Genomic DNA, 11,669 nt, shown 5'->3' on the forward strand with positions numbered 1-11,669 from the left:
ATCATTTCTGCGCGGGCATGTATGAAGATCTGATTCTTGGTTGCATGAATATTTCTTGATTCAGTGTTGCTATGCGGTGGACGATCTGATCCACATGATTAACTACTTCGTGGTTTAGACCTGAATATGTAGGATAATAATCTACAGACTTGTTTCTTCCAACTGGCTTCTTTGCCCATCCTCACTACGCTATACATGAGCTCCCAACACCCAATGTTTGCTACGCCAATACCGGCTGTTGCCCCTCGACCGTAAGCATCGGCGAGCCGTAACCATACCGCATTTTGCCCTCTTCATACGACTCCCCTTCCTTTCGCATGTGAGTGGCAGGCCACAGCTTGCGGCGATCCTCATAGTACTGATCGTGTAGGTCACCCTCGGCCAAGCAATTGTATGTGGCGTAGATTGCACGTCGGTCCTTGGAGCTGGTGTTGGCACCACTCTTGTGGGCGAGGTAGGAGCCAAAAACGAGAATGTCACCTAAGTAGAAGTAGAATGATGGTTAACGTCTGGAATAAACAGTTATCTCTGAGCAAACATACCTGGCTGCAGATTGCACGGCGTCCATGTTTGACTCTTGACCCAGGCAGGCTCAATGCAGCGATCTTCTCCAAGGGGTACCTCCATAAGATGACTGCCGTCGACCACGTCAAGTCCACCATTCTCCGAGGTCATTTCGTCAACAGCAGCAAGGACCGTCAGATGCTTAATTTTCTTGACGTGAGTGTATGCATTGGCGTCGATATGAGGGGAAAAGCCGCCTGCATCGCATTAATTGCTTCCAGTCAAGTGCAGCAGATGCTGATCTTACCACTCCCAGCGAGTTTGTAATTGATCTTCTCTTTGAAAAGAATCATGTCCTCTGTAGCTAGTTGCCGCAGAACGCTCAAGATGCGCTCACCACGCAGAAAACTGTCGAAGCCAGCATGAGAATTGGCGTAGTTTTCTGTGCGGCAGAGGACTCTTTTGCCTTCTGCATTAACTTCCTGCGGCGGAGGTTAGTCCGCCAGCTGTTGGCTAAGAAAGGTGACGCTTTCATCTCACCTCATAAGGCATGTAGGTTGCGTCTGGAGTCCGCGGGAGGTCATGTACTTCCTGAGTCCATTGTTGTAGGACTTTTGTCTCCGGAGCATTGAAGAAGCCCCGAACGAGCAAATATCCCTTCTCTTGGTAGAACCAGAGTTGGTCTTCCGTCAGCGCATAATAGCTGTTATCCATGATGCCAGCGTTTTTGTGGTCGGAATGATCCTTCAGTTTTGACCTGCAGAGAGCACATGTCCTTTTTCCTGACCGAGATTGGGGCCATCGCGCCCATAAATCCTCTAATGCGAGGGCCTCTTGCTTGTGACATTACTTACTTCCAGTTGCCGACCTTCATATGTCACCATGCCGGGCCGGTGCGAAGACCGAGTTCCAGAGTGGAGAAAGTCGGAGCACGAGGCGGAAGAATCAACGAGGGGTTGTGCAGAGGCCAGACACGGGGCCAGGCTGACCCTTGAAGGTGGTATCCGGGGGAATAGCGATACAACCACTCAGGATGCGATGAGAGGCCCATGTGCGCGGGACGAAGCGCTATCATAGGGCGCGGGCCGTCGTGATAAGCCCCGCCAGACTACGGCCTTCTTCTATAAGCGAGGCGGAGATGCCCGCCAGGACCCGCCTGTACTGGGTATAGTTCGTCTTATCTGTCCCTTCAGATAGACCTCAACGAAATCTCTCCGCCTGTCGTACGAAAGGGTGGGTTCGTGTCTCGGCAGCGATGCAACACTATGTATCTCGTGCGAGCCATGTGGCCTGCTATTGGATAGCATGGCATGTTCTCGAGGAGTCCCTGTTCTCTCTAAGGAACTATGAACTGCAGTGAAGTAGATGCCGTGGGGATGCAAGGGACAAGTTAAGGACAGACGATAGCCCGTGAGGTGGCTCTGACTTATTTTGCTCTTGCTTGATGAGCACACTCTGACAATCAATACACTGGTGTCTCCTATCATGGCTGTATCTACCAATCGCTCCGCGGCCTAACGGGCTGAAACCACAATGAAGCAGAGCCACCAGGTTGGAAAAAAGAAGCAAGATGATACCGAAGTTATTGAAGAAGCTGAAGTAGGGGCCTCATCAGGTGTCTTGAACGTTGTCGTCTCGGGACTGGGACTCTTCAGTGATGGTTATAATGCTCAGATCAGTGAGTGCACCTTGGCGCAACCTGTGCTTAATATGTTATCCTCAGCTTGCTTAAAGGATATCACTAATCTCAGTATTTGTGAAGTCGGTTACATGGAGCCATTATTCTCTGTCTTGTTCGTCACCATCATGGACCCCACGACTTAGGGCTCTCGATTAACTTAATTATTGCCGCCGTTAGGTACAAAAATATCATGTCGTCAAGTATCAAGACGAGACTATCGAACTCCTTCCTTATCGGAGAGATATTTGGTATGCTCTTCTTGGTGCTTTGATCGACCGAGTGGGACGACGGACAGGAGTGGTAGCTACTACCTTATTCTTGGTGCTTGGTATCATCCTGTCTGCCGCAGCACACGGTACATCGGATTTGGGGTGAGAGCCGCTTCAATTGAACAGAATATTGGCTAGGGATGTTGACTTTATTAGGATGTTTTGGATGATGATTGTAGCTCGCGGCATCGCTGGCTTCGGAGCTGGGGGTGAATATCCCGTCTGCGCAACTAGTGCAACTGAAGCGGCTGATGAGACCGCCAACCTCCGAAAGAAGAGAGGATTTTTGGTCGCGTCAACCACGGATTTTGCTGTGGACATGGTACGTATTTGGATAACCTTAGGACTGAGATCTACGTCACTGAATCGACCTATGCTTAGGGCTTTGTGGCTGCCGGTATCGTGGCTCTCATTGTTCTCGCTTGCTTCCACCAGGACGTCAAGAGTGGTGTTTGGAGAGTTTGCTTTGGACTTGGCTTTGTGGTATGCAGGCTCTAAGGCCCCTCAGCACAAAGTAGTATACTGAGAGTTGTGGCAGATCCCTGTTTTCATGTGTTTCTTTCGGATTCGCATGATTAACTCGAAGCAATATCGTAAGCACGCCATCAAGTCGCGGTATCCATACTGGCTTGTCCTTCGGAGGTATTGGAAACCGGTCCTGGGAACATGTAAGTGGTTATCGTGAGTATATTTCTTTGCAGCCGCAGCCCTGACATCGTAGCTCTCGCTTGGTTCTGCTATGACTTTGTCACATATCCATTCGGACTCTTCACTTCCACCATTATCGCCCAGCTCAGCCCGAACAATACGACAGTGGAGAATATTGGTTACGGGGTAAGTGAAATAAGCAGCCGGTCGTCATAATAGTGAGATGCTGATAGGATTGACCAGACGGTCGTAAATTGCTTCTATCTTCCCGGCTGCCTGCTGGGAGGACTCCTGATGGATAAGATAGGAAGAAAGCAGAACATGACCCTCGGCTTTGTGCTCTGGGGTGTGTGGGGCTTCATCCTAGGCGGCGCTCTTCGCCCGATACAGTCTGTATTCCCGTTGTTCGTCGTCATGTACGGCATTTTCAACGCCCTAGGAGAAATGGGCCCCGGTGTGTCGACATTCCTGTGCGCTGCAGAGTCATTTCCCACCCCTCTTCGTGGCCATTTCCTCGGTCTGGCCGCCGCAGTCGGGAAGGCGGGTGCATCAATCGGGACCGAAGTATTCACCCCCATTCAGAATTCGTTCTCGTCTACCGAAAAGGGTCAGCAGGCTGTCTTTCTGATCGGTTCGGCATTCTGTATGGTTGGTGCATTAATAGCGTGGTTCCTGATTCCGGATATGTCGCGGGAGTTGGAAACCGAGGATGCTAGATTCAGGGCGTATTTGGAAGAAAATGGGTATGACATCAGTTCATATGGGGAGGCACTCTGTGTTGAGCGAAAGGATAGTTAGTTGGAATTTGGAGACCGTGAGAGAAATTCCCTATGAAGTCTAACGAAAAGATGGTGCGCGCAATCTAAACCGCCGATGAGGAGATGTTCTGGCCTTTCTTTGGCAGAGAATCATGTTGATGCCGAGTGAACCTCGATCTCATCCGCTTCGGATGGGCGTTCCGTTTCTTGGACAGCCCAGGCAATACATTCGTGCCAGCATTGTGGCAATGCCTGACGGGCGGCGTCCACGATTTTTCTCCCCCAACATGCCATCCATATGTTTCTCCGCAACCAGTCGAGGGTGACCGCGTAGTTGGCTAGAATGGCTAAAGCTAGAGGCTCGCCAATGCGCACCATTGACCAGAACTCAGGTGGACACATCACTGCAAAATATGAGAATGTCATTTTAGTGCGGCGATATATCACTGCTATTGTAAGACTGTCTCTTAATGTTTGAATGGCCGGCTCATATATACCTATGCGAGCGGCTGTGGGTGTCATCGCAGCGCGTAAAAGAAGTTTGCTTAGCACATCCTCGAGTTCAGGTGAAAGCACAGTTGGTGGAACGGGGTGTGGCAGCATCAAGATCGACCAACGACTACGTGCCATCGTTTCGTGATCAGCTTTCACAAGGAAAGATGAACCTCGAATGAGAGAGAACACCTGGTGAAGCCTGTCTATAGGGCCTTCTGTAGACTCGGAGGGACGCTGGATTCCGAAGGTGTAGAGGACGACAATGCACGAGAAGGCAAAAACAGCATCATGGTTTTCTGGTGTGATATTTGAGAGGTATGGCCGGAACAATGCGACACCAAGATCATGATGACGGATAGCCATTACCGTGTGTCTCTGCGATGAAACACCCTTCAGGGCCAAATGCAAGGCACTAAGCCCCAAGAGACCGTGCAACAGAAAGTTATGCTTGAAAGCCAGCTCAGTAACCCAGTCACCCCATAAAGATTGATTTTGGTCTTGTGGTATGATGATGTCTGTGATACTTTTTGAAGTGTGTAAGGCGTAGTAGTTCATCAACCTTAGCCGTTCTTTTTCTGTGTCCGTAAAATCACACTCTATATCAGAGGGTTCCGTGCCAGGCGTGGAAGCTGCAATAGACATCATATCGCTAGGGGAACGACTGCTGTATCCGTCGGAGCCGCTTGATGATTGGTGATTGGTATGGCTTAACTCGTTTTTGGCATGCTTCTGATGCACCGCATTTCTGGGCGCGACAAAAACCAGGTTCGTCGGCTGTGTAGCCAAGGAGCAAGCCGAGTCTATCCTTCTGCATCGGCCACATTGGGGTCTATCTTCGTCGCACTACTGCGGTGAGCATGAGATATACACACGAATCCATGTAACTCACCTTTGTGCGATTTTTCTTGCACTGTAAACAACCATGTCGGCTCTTATTGTGATGGCGTCTTTGGGGCATAAGTCGTGGTGCTACTAGCTGAGTTGGCGTGATGGCAACAGACCGATCATTCAGGAATCATCAGAAGCCTCAGGGGTGGTGACGAGATAACGTGGTGGTCGAACGGTGGAGATACTCCCGGGGAGAAGTTACCTGTTACGATGGTATCATATGTGATGACACGGGGTCCAGTGAATTTTGAATAAGTTCGATAACTGGTTACATAAATTAGATAGCGACTATAGCTCTGATGTGAGAAGTGGCGTGGAGAAAGCAAGAGCGTAGTGAGCAGTGACTCGTGGATCATCGGCACGCTAGCCCTTATCCGGCAATTTGTACGCGGTACGGTCTATAGAACCGGGGATCGAACATCCTTTCTGTTTCGCTCACTGCTTGCCAACGAGGGAACATGCATCGGATATTAACTGATATACTCCTATCCCCGATAAACTCCTAAACTCCGTGGCAAGTGTTTCCTTTCCCTCTATATATGATTCCCCTCCAGACCTCACTGCGCTGCCTCGAATTCGATACTCATCCTCTATAACCCCTCAATACCCTTATCAAGCTACCATGGTCGGTCTAGACGATGTACGTGCCTCTAACACTGCCCTAGTTCAGCGCCAGCCTTTGGTTGCTGTCTTCTTCGGCGGTACCTCCGGCATTGGTCATTATACCCTGCGTGCATTGGCCACGGCGGAAGCCAAGGGTGGTAAAGGCTTTCGTGCATATATTGTTGGCAGAAATATCAAAGCTGCTGAAGAGATTATCGCCGAATGCCGTGGAATCTGTCCCACAGCCCAGATCAGATTCTTACAAACTGAAGATATCTCGCTGATCAAGAATGTTAATCGCGTCTGCGAAGAGATCATTCAGATGGAAGAGAAGGAGCAAGAGGACCCAAGGATCGATTATCTCATGCTAAGCCAGGGGGGGCCGATCTTCCAGCCACGGAAAGGTGCGCTTGATTTCATCAGATATACCTGCACTTCTAACAGTTTCGCAGACACCAAAGAAGGTATCGACGTCACGATGTCCTTGATGTACTATTCTCGCATGAGAGCGATAACGAAGCTCCTTCCATTGCTACTCAAATCGACTCTGCCCGCAACAGTCGTTTCGGTCTTTGCCGCAGGTTACGAGCAAAAGCTATTTCCCGACGACCTCTCCTTGCGCGATCTGAATAACTATAACTATTTGACCGCTCGCTCGCATATGATATACATGCACGTGTGCTTCATGGAAGCCTTGGCTGAGCAGAACCGTGGGAAGCTTAGTCTGATTCACATCTTCCCTGGACTCGTGTTGGGACCCGGATTTGAAAAGCATGATTTGCCTGTTTGGTTCAGGGTGCTGTGGCGCTACATATTTGTTCCCTTCTTCGCACCGTTCCTGACGATTCCACCATTTGAGAGCGGTGACAGAATGTTGAGCCTTGCGTCATCTCGTTATCCGCCACGGGGAGGGATCTCTTCTCAGGACCCAGCGGAGACTGCTACGGGGACAGATGGTAAGTTTGGAAGTGGTGCTTACTCCCTTGGGAAAACGGGAGATAGCAACTATAATGCCAAGTCCTATGAGAAGATCGACAAGGACCAACTGAGGCAGAAGGTGTGGGACCATACTATGAGCGCTTTCGAGACTATCGAGGCGGGGGAAGTTTTTACAGCTTGAGACTAGCTTGATGGCTATATAGGTGGAGGGGCTTTTAGGGAATGAACTCTTTGGTTTGCTTTTGGGATTATATTGTAGCAATCTGCGGATACCAAGTCGCAATCTCGTGGTTCTAACGAGCTCCACTGGAGTTTGGTAGGTACGCTACGCAGCTATCTGCAATAGCCAGGACTAAGACAGTGTCAGATTGATCTGGTAGTGTACAAAAGATCCGATAGCACCAGCTCCGAGCTTACACTCGGAGATCCCGACAATTCCGCGGAGGTTCCATTCAAGTCCGGGAACAGAGTCTCCGGACATAGCCTCAATCTCGGAGTATAAAGGCGACCTTCCCCACAAATCCAATATCCGCAAATAAACATTGAGCACGCCGGATTCCCCTAAGTGCCACCTAATCGTCACCACCATGTCCAACTCCTCAGCCGCCGACCTCGTCGCCTTGAATTCCTCAACGCTCGGTACTGCGATGCCAGAAGTGACTCTACCGGATGGCAGCAAAGTGCAGACAGGAACAGTGGGGCAAGCAATCCTTCCACCTCGCTGCTTTATCGTTTAGTCATTTGTACTAGACTAATGATGGATATAGAGCACTGTTGGTCAATATCCGGGCATACAATGAAGCACATGCAGCTGGAGACAACTTTAAAATGGACACGCTCAGGACGGCTCTCAGAGCCGCGATCCCGTTGTTGATGAAAGTGGGCATGTTTGACCTATTCCCGCCGGAGGAGTGGATACAAGGGGATAATGAGGGACGGAAGCTGGTGGGAAAAATGTATCTGGCATTTTCGGGGTCCGAATAATTGTAATCCGTGCCTTGTCAAGTTTGAGCTTGATTGATTGTAGAGAGTTTCGCTGAAGTTATGGCTAGTCTATCACTCAACTCCTGGTTAACACTACTATCTCCGATTGTCCTGGACGAAGCTCTGGACGCGATACCAAATCGAGTTAGTTCCCGTTCTAGAAGTGCCCGGTCGGGGGCAGGTCAGGCCTGCTTCTGGATTTACCCGAAACTCTTCAACATCTGCTTCAAGAATTTGCACTCAGCTGTGATAATATGATGAGTTAACTATTGCTTTCAATGCCGGCCATCTATTGCCAAAATGCCAGACTCCAATTTGCGCAGTCGCCAATCTCAGTCACCTGCAGTTCGCCGTAATGGGTCATTGCAATCGTGCGAGCCGTGTCGCAAATCTAAATTGCGATGCGACCATGAGAGACCAGTCTGTGGCAGATGCCTAACAAGGAATATAGCAGCGAGATGTTTCTACCATCCAGCCCCAATGACGAAGCAAGCAGCTGGAGGCTTGGCCAGGCATGCCCGAGCGCCACGAGGAAGGAAAAGCCAGTCACTCGCAAGGTGGTAACCCTCGTAGCATGATAAACTACACAGAAGTTCAGCGCACGAAAGCGTGCTGACATTGTTATAGTTCTCCAAGCTCAGGAGCAGCTGTAGAGCGCCCTCTCCCAAGCCAAAATACTACGTTGGAGCCGCTCTCTGCTTCTCCTGGATACTTGGGCTCGACGAGCTACTCAGCCATTCTTGCGGAGCATCGTCCCGAGTTCTCTCTGAATGTAGACAGCAGCTTCATGCCCATGACATCGACCCAATTTATGAATTCCGAACGCCTCCAGACTGGAGTACGGTTGCTAAAGCTACTTCATAACCTCACAATATGCGATAGCTTGATCCGAAGATATTATACTCGAGTGCTCGTTGCTGTCATTCCAGAGATCGTAACAATGTCTATTGTACGCTCCGCTCGGAACGTTCTCGAAGGCCTTGATTTCACTGGGGATATCGAAAACCAGCTTCAAAATCTAGTACGTAAGGTGTCGCAGAGTACCTCCAGACCTCTGTCAACCTATGGTTCAATGACAGTGGAGCAATATTGTGCGGCGTTTACCGACCAGAATTTACGTTGGGAGGCTATAAGCATTATATTCGCAACTGCTGGTATATCGCTCTCATCGACACCTGAGACAGACCCAGATTTGAATCAAGTAGCGGCGGATACATTAGCCCGGGAGAGACTTCGCGCCCAGCTTGTCGAAGCGAGCAACACCTGCCTCACTTTCTGCGACCAGGCTTCTTCAGTCAATGAGCTGCTGGGATTTTGCCAATATAACACTTTCACACTTCTTACCCATGTCTACGGCGACTCAAGTGAGTACAGAGACCTTGTTTGTCCAGTATATCCTTTTTGAGAAATAGCATACACTGACTGTTTGAATAAGGCTACCAAGCCTGGCGTCGTCTTCGTGAATTGTCCGCTACAATCTATGCAGCTGGACTTCACCAAGAGAATCCCATGACCGACAATTGCCCTTTCTTCCTTCGACAATGGAGGAGATCGTGCTTTGCTGCTGCCTTCTCCGCAGATAAGAACCAGGCCACCTTCGTGGGAAGACCGCCATCCATTAACTATCGCTACAGCACACTAACACCCCCGCTGGATATCAGCGAAGTAACGATAGTACAAGGTGGCGATGAGCTAGTCATGGCGATGTCAAACTTGGATGGCTTCGGATGGGCGGCCAAAGATGAGGTCGACCGAGCAAGTGTGCTCCGTCTCCGTTTCATATTCGCCGTGTTTAGGGAACGAGCTCTTGAGATAGCCTTAGGAACCAGTGAGCACAGTGATATGGTGCATAATTCCAAGTGAGTCATTACCACATGGCTTGCTCTGAGTGAAGACGTCTTGATCGCTAATCCTCTGAAGTGAAATAATTAAGCAAGCGCGGGAGTCATGGGCGGCGTGCCCCGTCCGTCTTCGTTACGACGTTCCTGCAGAAGGGGCTGAGTCGGAACTCCTAACAAAGTCGTTTACCTTGCTTCATATATACCTTGACTATCTTTACACTATCTTCCTCCTGCAGAGGACTGTTGTTAATGAGGACTGTTGTTAAGCGCACGAATACCGGGCATGAGGCTCTCTTCGATACGTCACGACAAATCTTGTCAAATATCATCAAAGGCAACGCTGACAGTGACCCCGCCTTTGACTTGAGCAGACATCGTGCTTGGGTTGTATGTTGGATACTCCTTACGATATGCCTTGCTAATTCTGACATGGTACAGCTCCTTTACTACGGCCTCCCCAGTGCCAGCGTCCTCATCCTCGAGCTCCTCCACCTAAACCAGGGGATTGGTACATACACTACTGCGTTGCCGCGTGCTGAGATCATCCGGAATCTGAGTGTTTTCATTTCGTGCCTCTCCTGGGTAGCGCGACCGGGGCATGGTAATTATCACACGTGCAAGGAGGCGGAGAAGAAGTTGTCCCATATTCTCGACCAGGTTCTCGATCCCCAGCCCATCGAGGACTTGGCCTTCAACGATGCCACCTCTGGCCTGCACAGCCTCCTGGACTGGTGCAATCCCGATAATCCCAACAACTGGGATCTCAATTCTGGGTATCTACCTTTCCAAGACTGACATCCCTTGTGAGATCTGCATGGTTCTGTAAACATATGGGTATCGCATTAATCATCAAAGGTCATTAACTCATAAAAGAGGATCCCAACTACCGCCCAGGACCAATCAATGGGGATCCGCATATGGACTGGCCCATGTATCCTATGAATTCGAAGAGAAGCAGACATTGCTGCCCATCGTAACCGAAAATGTTCGAGTGGAGTAACACCGGCGTGAGGTCAATGCTCAGACAAGACACCAAACGCCGCATGAGGATGGAGAAAGAAGAAGTTGGTCGCATTCACACCATCCACACAAAGTCATTACTTGGATGGGTTTCTTGAACGTAATACGCTCTGTGGCAAAGTGGGCAATTAAAGTGGTCTTGCAGATACCACTTTTCTAGACATTCTCGATGGAACACGTGCAGACATTTGAGTTCTCGGATTTCCTGGCAGCGCAGCACCGACTCGAGGCAAACAACGCTGTGAACGGCACTGTTAGTGGGCGAACAACTTGCTAGCGCTGCCGCTAATTGAGCCGTTGGTTGGCGGATGCAAGCTCAACGTACCATACGAAGTCGCCATCAACACCTTCCGACGGTAAAAGCGGTCCTTTAGCTCGCGACCACCAGTCTTCTAATGTCCGAGTTGGGGAGACGGCATCCAGCTTGCGTAGTTTGTCGTTTGAGTTGCCTTTGCCTTTGAGAACTGGTTGGCGCTCACGGCGATTAACGAAAAGGGTCAGACTATCGAAATTTAGGGTGTTAGTGGCGCGGATGCGATCTTGACCAGCATCGGGCAGAAAGATGAAAAGGGGCTGGCCAAACACTCACAGCAAACACATGATGATTAAGGTCGCGACTCCTAGTCCGATCCCCAAGACAATGGCCATGTGGTGATTCACTTGAGGGTTGTCCTTTTTCTCCGACAACCCCATGTTCCTCGTCGCGGGGACTCGGTATGGACGGGTTGGCAGCGACAGAGAGAGGCGACAATCCTCAACCGAGGCTGAGGATGTCTTTCCTTTGGATTTTATTTTGCTTTCTCGTTAATACTGAAGAGAGCTGTTCCACCATCCCGGGGGTTCTGGCCGCTAATAAAGGACACGAGCCACCAAACGTTGTGCCTCTGATCGTCGTCACCTGGCGGGGTATGCGCCAACCATGCTTTATCAGGCCATCCCGAAGCCATCAATCAGCAGATGCTCGTGAGACGTGCGTTTCCCACGGTCGCTGACGCCCGAATATTCAAGAAAAAGGAATGAGGGGGTTGTTTGAATCAGT

General features: G+C 50.0%; 6 protein-coding genes across 6 annotated transcripts; 3 read left to right on the forward strand and 3 right to left on the reverse strand.

Moving 5' to 3' along the window:
* Positions 1 to 39: 39 nt before the first annotated feature.
* On the reverse strand, positions 40 to 1,562 carry ASPBRDRAFT_38368 (phytanoyl-CoA dioxygenase family protein). The gene is made up of 4 exons (XM_067623926.1): positions 1,045 to 1,562; positions 812 to 986; positions 543 to 761; positions 40 to 480 (listed from the first exon to the last, which is right to left on the reverse strand). The coding sequence occupies exons 1-4, from the start codon at positions 1,216 to 1,218 to the stop codon at positions 221 to 223; spliced, it is 828 nt and encodes a 275-aa protein (XP_067483259.1). The 5' UTR covers positions 1,219 to 1,562; the 3' UTR covers positions 40 to 220.
* A 475-nt stretch (positions 1,563 to 2,037) lies between these two features.
* ASPBRDRAFT_51692 (uncharacterized protein) lies at positions 2,038 to 3,900 on the forward strand (the record flags this gene model as incomplete). Its single annotated transcript, XM_067626776.1, has 9 exons — positions 2,038 to 2,182; positions 2,228 to 2,297; positions 2,363 to 2,433; positions 2,466 to 2,556; positions 2,611 to 2,776; positions 2,836 to 2,937; positions 2,993 to 3,122; positions 3,176 to 3,288; positions 3,346 to 3,900. 9 exons carry the CDS (start codon positions 2,038 to 2,040, stop codon positions 3,898 to 3,900), a joined length of 1,443 nt encoding a protein of 480 aa, XP_067483260.1.
* Positions 3,901 to 3,955: 55 nt separating this feature from the next.
* Positions 3,956 to 5,557, reverse strand: ASPBRDRAFT_389534 (Zn(II)2Cys6 transcription factor). The gene is made up of 2 exons (XM_067624041.1): positions 5,245 to 5,557; positions 3,956 to 5,198 (listed from the first exon to the last, which is right to left on the reverse strand). Exons 1-2 carry the CDS (start codon positions 5,311 to 5,313, stop codon positions 4,011 to 4,013), a joined length of 1,257 nt encoding a protein of 418 aa, XP_067483261.1. The 5' UTR covers positions 5,314 to 5,557; the 3' UTR covers positions 3,956 to 4,010.
* Positions 5,558 to 5,865: 308 nt separating this feature from the next.
* ASPBRDRAFT_664012 (uncharacterized protein) lies at positions 5,866 to 7,052 on the forward strand (the record flags this gene model as incomplete). Its single annotated transcript, XM_067628714.1, has 2 exons — positions 5,866 to 6,250; positions 6,299 to 7,052. The coding sequence occupies 2 exons, from the start codon at positions 5,866 to 5,868 to the stop codon at positions 6,964 to 6,966; spliced, it is 1,053 nt and encodes a 350-aa protein (XP_067483262.1). The 3' UTR covers positions 6,967 to 7,052.
* Positions 7,053 to 7,613: 561 nt separating this feature from the next.
* Positions 7,614 to 10,405, forward strand: ASPBRDRAFT_51694 (putative C6 transcription factor; the record flags this gene model as incomplete). The annotated part of the gene is made up of 8 exons (XM_067626777.1): positions 7,614 to 7,730; positions 8,032 to 8,140; positions 8,245 to 8,326; positions 8,397 to 9,133; positions 9,205 to 9,628; positions 9,690 to 9,855; positions 9,878 to 9,997; positions 10,049 to 10,405. 8 exons carry the CDS (start codon positions 7,614 to 7,616, stop codon positions 10,403 to 10,405), a joined length of 2,112 nt encoding a protein of 703 aa, XP_067483263.1.
* A 280-nt stretch (positions 10,406 to 10,685) lies between these two features.
* ASPBRDRAFT_115852 (putative RING finger domain protein) lies at positions 10,686 to 11,323 on the reverse strand (the record flags this gene model as incomplete). Its single annotated transcript, XM_067616932.1, has 3 exons — positions 10,686 to 10,869; positions 10,956 to 11,132; positions 11,220 to 11,323. 3 exons carry the CDS (start codon positions 11,321 to 11,323, stop codon positions 10,686 to 10,688), a joined length of 465 nt encoding a protein of 154 aa, XP_067483264.1.
* Positions 11,324 to 11,669: the final 346 nt, after the last annotated feature.

This window comes from Aspergillus brasiliensis (assembly GCF_001889945.1).
Source record: "Aspergillus brasiliensis CBS 101740 unplaced genomic scaffold ASPBRscaffold_2, whole genome shotgun sequence".
NCBI classification, from domain to species: Eukaryota; Fungi; Ascomycota; class Eurotiomycetes; order Eurotiales; family Aspergillaceae; genus Aspergillus; species Aspergillus brasiliensis.